This window comes from Dinoponera quadriceps, unplaced genomic scaffold, assembly GCF_001313825.1.
Source record: "Dinoponera quadriceps isolate SergipeBrazil2010 unplaced genomic scaffold, ASM131382v1 scaffold1245, whole genome shotgun sequence".
NCBI lineage: Eukaryota > Metazoa > Arthropoda > Insecta > Hymenoptera > Formicidae > Dinoponera > Dinoponera quadriceps.
In genome coordinates, this window is record NW_014555320.1 from 31,286 (window position 1) to 44,243 (window position 12,958).

Genomic DNA, 12,958 nt, shown 5'->3' on the forward strand with positions numbered 1-12,958 from the left:
AAACATTTGGAATTTCACTTTTCGCTTTTCCGATCTAGAGAAAAATCACAGGATCGATAACTAGAGGATCAATTGTGTGTCTCAGAACGTAGTAAGAATTGAAATAAGCGAATTTACTAAAAAAATGTATAATTTTATTGGTCAACGCTTATTGTAACCAGTTACTGTTACTGTAACCAAATCATTTAGTTGGAACTGCTTCACTAAGTTTTATAATTGTTATCAGACTCTTTTTTCATGTTGCTCACTTTTACAAATCTCACTACGTTTTGAGATATACGATCGACTTTTAAATGTGCCGTGATGATCGAATCTTGCGATAATTTCGTTATTTCGCTACCATAGCCGGCCGGTCATCGGTCAATCGGCGAGACGTTTCGAGTTTGCAGCGTGCAAGTTCTTTGAACCCGATATCTCTCTCTCTCTCTCTCGTTTGTGAATGCGTGGGACTTCTGGCATTGAGGGCCGGGCGATCGTTTCGGATAGGTCGCGGGTTTGTTGTTCCAGTGCAGTGATGCGAAAGCCGTCGCGAGCATCAGGTTGGGGATCCGGCTGCATGTAGGCGCTTCTGCTCCGCGTATTAGCAGTATAGGTGAAGAAACGTCGCGGTATGTTCAAGACGAGGATCGTCGAGACGCGCGGCGAGTGCGTTCTCGGTTGATCGGCAAATTGAAAACGGCGCGCTCGCCGAGATTCATCTCGCACATTGCGAAGCGCACATTTCCGTCGCACTCGAAAACACGTGCTGCGACCGAAGGGAAGACAAGCATCGACCGAGAATGAAACACAAATAATTGCAGCCGAGGGAGCGGATATATTACCGGGTTCAAACGCGTTCCGCGCGCGTGCCAGAAACAGATAGACAGACAGACCGATGGAGGTATGTCAAATGCAAACATTTCTTTCACGTCGCCGCTCGATGCGACGCTATTTACGTTGCATATATCGATATCGCCCGCGGTCGTTGATAGGACGTGCTATTAATCGACAGCACAAACCGTGTGCAGTGACCGGTTGGACGTGCCGTGCGGCAATGTGTGTCACTGTTCTGCAATGTGCGGAGCTTGCGTTTGAAGTAACAATCTGCTTCCGCGGAAAATCGATGGGGCTGGCGGAAATTCGTCAGGGGCTTCAGCGGAAATAATGAGTGATTTTGTTGGCGCGCAGGATCGGACAATTACTCGAAAGGTGACGGAAAAAAAATATCGGACGTTAGCGGATCGAACGTGTACAGTTAGTGGCAGAAAGATCGCAAGATTTTTCACTTGAATTGACATAAGAAAATTAATGAATTATTCGTAATTAGAGCAGAAACAGTTTTGTTCCTAAGATAGAAAATATTCTGCCGAGCGAATTTCTCCTTAAGACAGGTAATTCGCTGTACTTTCCTACATTTATTTATTTGCTCGTGTAGCAAATTAATTTGTAGATTCGGCAGAATAATTCAGCAAATAGTAATTAGTATTTTTAACAAATTGTTTTGCTGCCTATATAGTGTAACTGACAGATCCTGCCGCGACAGCATAAAATTTGCCGGCAAATTATTTTTCTCCATGCAATCGATAAAAAAATTATCTTGTGAGAATTATCAAAAGAACGCGTTTTCTTATTAAAAAGTGTTTTTACTAGAGAACTGTCTTATTAAAAAATTTGCTTACTAACCAATTTCCTTGCCAAAAAATTTTCTTACTAAAATATTTTCTTATTTTCTTATTGCATTTTCTTTCTGAAATATTTCCTTATTACATTTGTCTGTTGCACAATTTTCTTTTATTACATACTCGGATAAGCAGCGAAATTCATTGAAAAGACAATGTTGCGAACTTTCTACCACTGACACACCGTGTAGTGTCCTCGCTATCAATAATAAATATGGTAAAAAAATCCGGATTTTCGAAAGCCCCTAATAAATAACCATCGATTTCACGCTCGCGCAGCTTTCGACACTCGAAACGGGCGATACGCGACGGCCGCTCGCCGGCCGAAGATAACGGGCGCGAAACGAAGCTTTCGGTCCGAAAATAACGCGGCCGCTCGCCGCGGTACGGCGGAATCTCGCCGCTCGCAATTTTAGAAGCCGCAAAGTCGATCGTCGCGTTCCCTCGCGCACGCCAGTCACGGGAAAGAAGGAAAGAGAGGGAAAGAGAAAAAGAAAAGGAGACACATATATAGACGAAAAGAGAGCTTCGTCCTGGCAGATAACGCGTCTCTCGCGTCGGTTCCTCGCGTCGTAAAACTCCATCACGACGTTCCCACGTGAATCATTGCCGGCCGGCTCACCCCGGGTCCTCTCCGTCGCCCGTCGGCGCGAACGACCGCGCGCATGGAACCCTTTCGCGAGCGCTTCAGGTGAGGTCACCTCCTCGTCATTCGCGCGCTCGTCTCCCTCGTTGAAATTCATCAACGAGATTCATCTCTCGCCGGCGACGAGTTCGCGGAATTCATTTGTTCCGCGGCATCGATACAGTTATGCGTTAATCCGCGTGTGTGAGTATCGTCCGTCTGGAATTAACAGCGGTGTGCGGATATATAGGGACAGACTCCGCGGGCAGAAATCTCTATTTCAATGTAGTCCGATGACGAGTTGTCACTCGTCGCGTTCGCGAACGAGGAAATTCGAAATATCTCGCGAGATTCAGAGGTTTCGTTTTAGCCGAGCGACGAAAAATCGTTACGCGACTGTGTTCCTCATCGAGTAATTTCGTGAGGAAGAAATGATCAATTTCTTTTCATTCGCTTGTGACATCTTAAATTAAAAGCCGTCGTCGACACTTGGTCAAAGGAACCGTGATTAAAAGAGGATCAACTCTTTGGTGGTACGCTGTATTACGGTTGTAGCCGGGTAGCTCGTAGGATTAAACGATATCAGTGGTATCAGGTAAGCCCACATCGTGTGAACCATGTTACTTTGGCTTGCAGATGCCTTTCACGCTGTAAACTGATCCTCGTCGAAAGGAGCTGTACACTTACGATGGGCAAGCTTTTGAGTCTTTTGGCTCGGGACGAGTCTACCTGTTGCACGCCTCAAAAGTACGACGTCTTCTTAGATTTCGAGAGTAAGTGCGGCATTGGTTATTTCTTCTTTTGTTTCACGAGGAAAGCATTTTCATGTTAATTCTCGGGATTGCTTTCCGTGATTCTCGTGCGCGCTAATGCTTTGCGATTTCGTTTTTAATTAAATGTCGTTCGAATTCTCCTTTGAAGTAGCAAAACAGAATCAATTTAAGGCTCTGAGATGACAACATTGACATAAGAACGGGCTGATAAGAGTCATACGCAGGGTATTGTACAAAAAGCATGTCTAGTGTATGAGAACGAAATTGTTAGTAAATATTACGAATAACGATATAGTCGAAGATTTTAACAGTACAAAATGTTTTTTTACTGTGTGGCTCGTTTTTATATCAACGTTTCGAAGTAACATCATGTGTATAAATTCTGTATAACAAAGAAGCCGATATCGAACGCTGGAGAAAACGATAGGGTGCTAATATTTTACGTCTTTGCTTCGGTCTGCAACAGAGTTTTAAGCCTTAAGCCTTAAGAAATTCACCAATTACTGTCGATTATCCTCCTCACATTCGACTGTGATCGGTCAATTTCTTAAAGTTTAAGGTTTAAAACATCTATTGTAGACCAGGGCTTCGTCTCCGATTAAATATCGTCCTAAGTATCCTTTGAAGTGTGACGTTCTATATATATTTTATACAACAAAGAAGCTCTTATGTATATGTATCGAACATCGGGGAAAACGATGGATTCTGTCTGATAAAAGATTCCGTTTGATCACGTAGCAACGTATATATATATCATCGTTCGCCTGTTTGCAGATGCGCAGCCATCGGATATCGAACGCGAGACGTTCGAGGCGGTACAGAGAGTACTGAAGAATTCCGAGTCGATTCTAGAGGAGATACAGTGCTACAAGGGGGCCGGCAAGGAGATCCGCGAGGCGATCTCGGCGCCTACGGAGGAATGTCAACGGAAAGCCTATCTGACCGTGGCGCCTTTGGTCGCGAAGCTCAAACGATTCTACGAGTTCTCACTGGAACTAGGTACGCAGTAGGCACGCCTCATTAATTATATCGACTACGACGTACTACGTTACGCCTATAAATAGCGCGACGTTGCGAACCGCCCCTCGAAAATTCGATAGCTACGCGAATATCGGGGAAACTTCAATCTGCACCCGCGAAACGTTCTCAGCCGCGCGCGAGCAACGTGAGCTTTTCGCTATAAGTAGCAACGGCGGTTATCAGAGAAGCGCTCGCGAAAAACAACCTCTCGCAACGGCGAAATCCCGGCGTTTATCGGCGAATCACTCCGATTACACTGAGCAACGCGAAATTTGCCTTGTAATTTAACCAATTTCTCAGGTATCTTTATGTATTTTTTATCCTATGGCAGTAATTTAAATCTTTCGTTTCAAATCTTTACGGAAGTTTGTAACACACCCCATTTAGAATTATAGTTATCGAAAAATGCCCCAACGTTGCAATTTTTAGCAACTTTGATAGCAGTTTTCTTCCAAAATCCTGACGTGATAAAGACATTCCCTGTTCCCATGTTTAGTAGCCAAGAATTTGTAGGAAATTATCTACTTTAAGACACAAAAATATAGTTTTTTCGTTGCTCAGTGTTATCGACCAATCCTTCGTCCGATTTGCATTACCGTTATGAATAATGCCGATATCAATTACCAATTATTCGTATTAGATTAAATATAACATTTAATTCCGCGTATTTGCCGTATAATCTTCCAACGGTGCGCGAGCAATTGTATTAATATTAATTAATTTCGATGAAAACCTCGCGTAACATTCCCACGAATTACCACTGATGCACTTTTCACGAAAATCTCTCCCTCCCTCCCTTCCTCTCACGCTTTCTCCCCCTCTCCCCTAAATTTCGACGCTCGACAGCGATAGTGATCCTCCTCCGTTTGTTTATTCATGCGCGCAGAAAGGGTCGTGCCGAAAATTCTGGGGCAACTGTGCTCGGGGAACCTCTCGCCAACGCAACATCTGGAGACCCAGCAGGCGCTGGTCAAGCAATTGGCGGAGATATTGGAATTCGTGCTCAAGTTCGACGAGCACAAGATGAAAACGCCGGCGATACAAAACGACTTCAGTTATTATCGGAGAACGCTGACGAGAGCCTCGCTGGCGCGGCAGGATAACGCCGAGAAGGACCTGATCGTCGGCAACGAGCTCGCCAACCGAATGTCCTTGTTCTACGCCCACGCGACACCCATGCTGCGGGTTCTGAGTCACGCGACCATTACCTTCTTGATGGATGTAAGTGGTATCGCCTCGCTTTCTACATTGTTCCCGTCCTCCGCGACCTCCCGTCGTAGCAACGAGACAATTATTGATCCGGCCAGATGCTAACTGATGGCAATTAGGCGAAATTCTGCGGTAATCCAGACCTTCTCGGTCTATGCTCCTTAATTGACGTATTCCGATGCCTCTGGCCGAAAGGCAACGTTCTGTTTCGCGCCGAATTATGCGAGACGTAAAGTCGTTATTCGCTTCGTTGAGGTCGAGAGCTCGGGTATATAATATGTACAGGGTGTATCCGAACTCTATCGACAAACTTACAGGACAGATTATATGTCGAAAAATGAGTGAAAAAGTGTCTTAGTAAATATATATTCGCAAAAGCTTGATTTTTGAGATTTTTGAGTCTTCAGAAGATGATAATGTTGAAAGAAAATGTGATAAGCGGGCAAAAATGCTAATAACACTTTTTACTTTTTTTTTTAGAGATAATACTTATCAATTTTGATATTTATGAATATTAAATGAGGAATCCTTGTGACGTTGCGTGACATATAATATATAGCGTTAGAAATAATGAAACTCAATCCATCCTACACACTCACAAAGTTTGTTCCTATTGGTCTGGGACACCCTGTATATATACGTACATCACGATTCATTAATGTATCTTCTTGAAAGATCTCCGACGCACGTGAAACTTATTGTGAGTAACACCTCGAGTGAAAACGGCCGTTAACAATTTTATTAATAGTTATGAGTTCTGTAAAATTGAACCCGACAACGCGATTTCACGCGCGAAACTTCGAGAGATACAATCGCACTTTGAAATGCGCAGCCGCGATTCGGATCCCACTTATTTACTTCGTCCGAACAGAATATTCCCGGAAGAAAGCTTATGCACCGATTATTCCTCGAGCGCGAAGATATTTTTCAACAGCGCGATGAATCATTCGCTTTCGCCGGCGTATCGATCGCGATGGCAAAGAACCGCGTTACGCGATCGACACGAGATGTAATGACGGGGGCCGGGCGGAGGAAAAATTAGCCGACGGGAATAATGGCTCTGCTGAGGCGGAAAATTGACAGGTATCCTGCTCTGCGATTTAAATTACCCTGGGCGAACTGTGCGAACCGCATCGATCAGACGGGCAAAAATAACACGGCGAAAAGTCCGGCATATATATGTACGAGCTTTAATTAAAATCAATAACGAAATAATTGCGCGATATCGGAGCAGCGCCATCATCGATTTGTGTACCGTGAAAATATATGTTTTACGGTGAAGTAGAATGCTTATGCTTTCGAACGAGCTCTGCGGCCTACATCGAGAGACGAAACCCCAATGGGGGAAAAGTAATTCGAACAATCGGCAAAATAAATTGCGGCAATCGGGAGGGAAATTATCCGTTTTCGATAAAATTCATGGATTAATCGTGAAATCGTTTCTCTCTTTCCTTCCAGAACGAGGATATCGCGAGGGAGAACATAACGGAAACGCTCGGTACGATGGCTAAAGTGTGTCTTCGAATGTTGGAAAATCCGTAAGTACCTTAAGGTTCTCTCTTTACGTCGAGAGAACGACGGAGCGAGAGAGAGAGAGAGAGAGAGAGAGAGTCTCTCTCGCGGTGTGGCTAATTCGGGAAATATCTCTCCGTAGGAATCTGTTGGCGCAATTCCAACGAGAGGAGACCCAGCTCTTTGTTTTAAGGGTTATGGTGGGTCTGGTGATCCTCTACGATCACGTACATCCCCAAGGTGCCTTCGTAAAGGGTTCGAATGTGGATGTGAGTATCGGACGAGTCCGCGTCGACGAATATTTTAACGCGTCGCGGCAAGGACCATCTTCCTTTCTCTTCGCTGCTCGCGTTTCTTTCCAAGCAAATGACGGTCTTCGCGTCTCCGACAGGTTAAAGGCTGTGTGAAGCTATTGAAGGACCAACCGCCTTGCAAGAGCGAGGGCCTCCTCAACGCCCTGCGTTACACCACGAAACACTTGAACGAGGAGAACACGCCGAAGAACATAAAGAACCTGCTGGCCGCATGATTGCCGAAGCAGCGCGGCTGCTGCATCAGAAGCTGAGGGATAGTCGGCCGCACCAGTTCGCGGACACTTCTCGAACGATATCGTCGTTCTCGCACGATCGTCTCTACGGCTCCGCGCGGAGGAGGCTCGAGATCCCCCCGTGGTCGCGTAAAACGTGACCCCCGCGCGTCCGGGTTGGTGAAACACAGCGCGATACATCAACGGAAGCACCGTCGTCGAATGCTGCCCGATAACTGCCGAGAAAAGCGAAGTCTCCGAAACAGCGATCGTCGCTAGCAACGCGTATAATGACAGAATAATTATAATAATAACGATAATAATAATAATGACGATAATCGTTAGTGTGACGATCGAGTACAGCCAAGCATCCGGTCGTTGCGAGCCCCTCTTATTTTCCTACGATCGTCTGAGAGTGCGTTAATCCTTGTCATTATCACCGGCGACGCTTAGGTCCGGTTTTTCATTTTCTGCTTAACTTGTGGTTCAGGCTTAACCTGACGATAACAAAAATGTTTCTCTATTCATAGTTGATCGTTAAATTTTACCACTACGAGCTACCACTACGAAACCAACAGTTTAATGATTAACTATGAATAGGAAAAACAATGTTTGCATCATCATCAGTTTAAGCTTAAACCATAAGTTGGCCGAAAAATGAAAAACTGAGTCTTAGAGACGCAAATCAACGCAAGTGTCGTCCTTCCTCCGTTATTCATCGAATATGGAACAATGACGGAATGACGCTCGCGTCGATCTGCGTCACTGAACGGATGCTGTCACACGCGAATCACGTCGTTCTCGACCAACGAGAGAGACACAGTCGCGACGGATCTCACGCATCTTCGATTTTCTTTATCAGCGTCGATCGTTTTCACGAAACGCTCGTCGTCGACGTTTCAAGCCGAACAGCAAGTCGCGCGAGACTCACCGGTTCGTAGAGTTTGCATTTTTCTTGGCAAAGCAGGCGAACGAAAGTAATCGTGAGACGTTTTTCGGTCAGATATTCACGGTGCACAGCAATGTTTCCCCTCCCCTCACCCTTCCCACGCAGACGCAGCGTTTCAGCAACCTCGGTCTTTTGATTGAGCCATGATTTCCATCCGGACAGGACGAGAAGTTAATTACGGCATATCATATATAGTGTATTTAGGGTAATTTGAAGTGTGAACTTTTGGGGATGTTACGGAGAAGATAAAAAGGAGAGAAAGAGAGAGAGAGAGAGAGAGAAAGCTTTAATGACGTTATGGATATTATGGAGATCTTTAGCTCTTGTTTACTTTGTTGAATAGCGAGCGAGAGATGGATTATGAAACAGGTCGTGAGAGACAGTGGCGGCGAAGTGTGTGGCGAGTCGCGGAATCGAATATACTGCCGGATCGTCGGGTATGGTCGATAATTTAATTTCATCACATCGCGGTATTATCGCATATATCTCGAAAGCATTCGGGTATAATTGCAATCGGGAGACTGTCGAGTATTATTGCACCAGATTTGGGTTATTAATCTGAAAGGAATTATTTAGTAGATCCTCCTTTTCCCCGTCGACGAACGAAAGAACCAAAGACGTTTCCTTTTTAGTGTATAGCAGAATCGCGAAGGCACTTTGAGTGTGATTTATTAATGTCAGTCGCGAGTGAGGAACATGAGTCACCCGTTCCAGCACGTTTTCGCTCGCGACTGACGTCGAAATTTCGAGAACCCGTTTCCTTTACGGTTCTTTCTCTATTATTATTATTATTGTACGCATCATTATTATTAGTATTCTCATAAATTGCCCTACCAATGAAAGTTTTACTCGTAGTGACCAACAAACACTCGCACAAACGCCGCGATATACGTCAGCGGTGCACCACGTCATTGTTTACACGTTAACGCGGAAACTCACGTGCGTACAAACGCGGTGATCTCTCACCGCGCGATAATTTGTTGTACATTGCCCTCTTTAGCGATTATCTCGCACGTAAGCGACTTTTGAGCGGATCTTCACGTTGCGTTAAGACTTCTTACTGCGAATTTGTATTGCTTGTGTAACAAAAGTGGGCCTTTCAATAATATTTATTGTAACACATTAAAATATTACGTTATTGTATTTAACGTATGTACGCTTTTCGATCAGTCATTCAAGTCGATTTTCACGATTTCCGGTATTTTTGCAGGCCAAAAAGATTATTCGTTCCACTTCTCCGCGTGGCTTCTGAAATGAAAATTCCGCGTGGGACTTGTCGACAGAGATTTAAAGCAGTTCAGATTTCTCAGCAAAGTTTTATCACCGAACGAATTTTCGCGACCGCATGTCGCAAACATTTCGGAGATCGTTCTTCTTTTTATACGACGTGAATTTCAGGAAGAACTTGTAGGAGTTCTCAAGAGACAGAGAGATCATTGACTTCAGTGCAACGTCTCCTCGCGGGTTTTAAAGATTAACACTTTGAAGACTGTTTTGCCGATCATAATCTGGAGTCTGTGTAAGTATTATTATGTACACGTAACCGATAGGATCGCACGTTTAGATAAGATTACACCGCGAGAAATCATTCGCTATCGGCGAATCTCAAACACACTCATGACTGTACATATATATAGACTGTTACGACACACTATTGATATCCGCAGGTATATTACTATCATATCTTGACACTCACATCGACAGGTGCTCCGAATTGTTGCCTTGGAAATTTTTAAGGGAGAACAAAAGAACAAAAACGGATGTGCAGCGGATGTGCATTCGGTTACTCTCGCGTACTGTTCATTGTATACGCTTTTATTTTGCATACGACGTCATTTGTGTGACACGAGAAATATTATCACTATTATTGCACGTATATTGATTGTATTTACGATTGCATTAAATTAAATTAAAGTCCCCCTGAAAATGAAGTCTAATCATTTCTTTATATATCTATCTAATTATTTCAACGGTCGCTCTTGTAGATTGCGTTTCCTTTCAGGAAACGCGCACGCGCGATAATCATCGTACCGGTTACATCAGAATCTTCCTTCCCGTATGTATTATTATTTTGTAAGAGCATTACTATTAATAACTCGCTGGACAAACAGGATGAACTTATATATTTTCGCTATCCCGCCTTAGTTGCAAAAAATATACTCGTGTGTGTATGGCAAATCAATGTTACTTTCCCGTATAGCTTGCGAATGACATTTGCTGGAATCGTTCAAAGAGTCCGATTTGATTTTCAATATGTGAATAACAGTGTTAATTATGTATTGCTGTTGAAATGTTAACAAAGGTTTGTAGACCATGATAATGATTTATTATTTAATCGATGAATAATTTATTCGTCAGTTAATTTATAATTGACTAATTAATAATTTAAATTAAATTAAATTTATAATCAATTAATTTATAATCTAAACATTTTTTTTCCATTGGATGCGACGAAGTCAAATTTTTTCACTCAAAAACCGAACGAAACCAACTCTTTTACTAACGCAATAATTTACAATAAAAATGAAAAAAAATTTTGTAACTATTTTACCCGAATAATTTTTCTTTTATTTCTTCACAGAACAGAGAATTTGACTTGCGCGATATATTTCTGAGGGCAACAAGATAACACGATTGATTTCACGACGAAGGAAGTAAAATCGCGGGTTTCAGAATGAATAAGTTATCACTTGTGATAGATAAACCGGAATATAGAGGAAGGACCCGAAGAAGATAACCAAGTTTTTACGCGAGAATCATTTTATTAATAGTCAGTACAATAATACAGTTCTCGATATCGCCCGTCGATATCGCAGTTTCTTTCACTGGCAGTCAATAATCTACGCGAGCGGAGCGCCGGGAACAACCAGCTGCTGCCGGAGAGAGAGCTCATGATTCTCGTAGCAGGTGGCGCAGAAGGCCCGAGCCCGGCATTACGCGACGCCACGGCGGTTATTAAGGCGCAATTCTTTAAATATTGATTGAAAGTGGGTTGGAATCGTGGGTGGTGCTCGGGGGTGGCTGGAGGAATGGAAGTGGGAGCCGGAGGCCGGTCGAACTGGCGAGATGAGATGAGAAGGTTGACCGGGAGAAGGGGAGACTATCTATTATATATGATGGGCGCGGTCGCTCTCTCTATGGATTTTTTTTTCTTTTAGTCCCATTATGAATGCAAGTCACCTCGAAGATAAATTTTTAATCATCGGCCCGCCACCGTCGCGAAGTTTGATTAAACGGCTTCCCGCGGGAAGAAGGCGAGCCGACAAGACGGCTCGCGCGCGAGCGAGAGAATTGACGGATCGTCATTCTTTTAAATCACTCACGGTCGAACGTTACGTATTTCGTTCAGGTTTCCGCGCGTCCGCAAACGACAACGCGACTTTACGATTGCATCGTAGAAGCGATATGTTTTTAGCGCCGAGGGGGTTCGAAATATAACGCGCTGTCCAATATTTCCATAATATACAGATTTATATCGAAGGCACGTGCGACTTGTCAGACATGATTTCGCTTCAACTAGACAGATTTCCCCCGAGTCGTGAGATTAAGGCGTGAAATGGTTACGTCTTAAAAAACGCGAGAGTTCTCGCGCGCATAATTGACGTATTGTGTCGGTCACAAAGGTTGCAACATTTTTTTCGTAAGTTTCGGAATGCATCCCGTACCCAATAAGGGAAGAATTTGTTAAATAATTAAAGACGACTTTGATAAACAAATAATAGAATAAATTAGCCAATAAGAGTCTACGCCATTATACATAACCTGTTTATAACAGAAAGTTTTCGACGAGTTTTTCGTCGTTACATCTCGTTACATCTCTTAGGAATCCATCGAATAGGAAAAAGTATCTCCTGAGAACGACTGAAAACAAATTCTCTTAGAATAAATTGGATAACAAAAGCCTAACACACCGGTTAACGGGCTATAAAAATCTCTATATTAAAAATTATATTAAATAAAAAACCTTTTCGACCAAAAATAACAGTTTCGACAGATTTTCGCTGAAGAGAACTAGTAATTGACCGAAACGTGTGTTATTTTTGTTTAATGTAATATTTAATATAGAAATTATTAGCTCGTTAATCAATATAGGCTCTTATTAGCCAATTTATTCTATCAGCAGAATTTGTATTTTAGTAATCCTCAGGAAATACGTTTTTTTATTGGATGCGAGATGCGTTGCGAAAAATTCATCGAAAAAATTCTATTACAAACAGGTTACCTAATACATTTTCTGATCGTGTAGATTTCTTTAATGGCACTCTACTAAAATTTTAACGTTCCGTAATGCGTGCGATGTTATATTTTATGTTCTTCCTATATTCATTAAATTATTTTATTTTATATAATTATATAATAATTACTATTATTATTAAAAGCAAAAGTGTTGCAAACACTTTTCGTGACTGACCATAGATTCGAGAAATTTTCGAACTGTCGAGAAGTTTTAAAACGTTCTACGAGAGCGTGGATGCGTGTTATAAAATACAAGACGCTTCTGTGATCGTTTTTTAATTCATACGTCGTGTGTGTAATTTCGTTCAAAGTCGTTTGCGCTCCCCGAGACTGCTCTTGAGGCTTCCGCGAGCTCCCTCAAAAGCTCCTCGAACCTTCTCAATTCCGCTCAAACTCTCTCGAACTATCTCAAATTCTCTCAATTCTGCCTCCCTTCGTGCGCCCCTCGCC

General features: G+C 43.0%; 1 protein-coding gene across 7 annotated transcripts in view; it reads left to right on the forward strand.

Annotated features, from left to right (window-relative positions):
* Positions 1-9,399, forward strand: part of LOC106743816 (protein FAM49B) — a 28,197-nt gene extending 18,798 nt beyond the window's left edge. For 4 of the 7 annotated variants that reach the window (XM_014618023.1, XM_014618027.1, XM_014618024.1 and 1 more), the window contains exons 2-7: positions 2,920-3,056; positions 3,831-4,055; positions 4,963-5,297; positions 6,744-6,823; positions 6,940-7,066; positions 7,189-9,399. In XM_014618023.1, coding sequence (XP_014473509.1) covers positions 2,972-3,056; positions 3,831-4,055; positions 4,963-5,297; positions 6,744-6,823; positions 6,940-7,066; positions 7,189-7,326 — 990 coding nt within the window. In that variant the 5' untranslated portion in view covers positions 2,920-2,971 and the 3' untranslated portion in view covers positions 7,327-9,399. Of the gene's footprint in view, positions 1-245; positions 881-1,657; positions 2,350-2,402; positions 2,817-2,919; positions 3,057-3,830; positions 4,056-4,962; positions 5,298-6,743; positions 6,824-6,939; positions 7,067-7,188 lie in introns of those variants that run through there. The other 3 variants (XM_014618026.1, XM_014618022.1, XM_014618025.1) reach the window with 3 other exon arrangements.
* Positions 9,400-12,958: the final 3,559 nt, after the last annotated feature.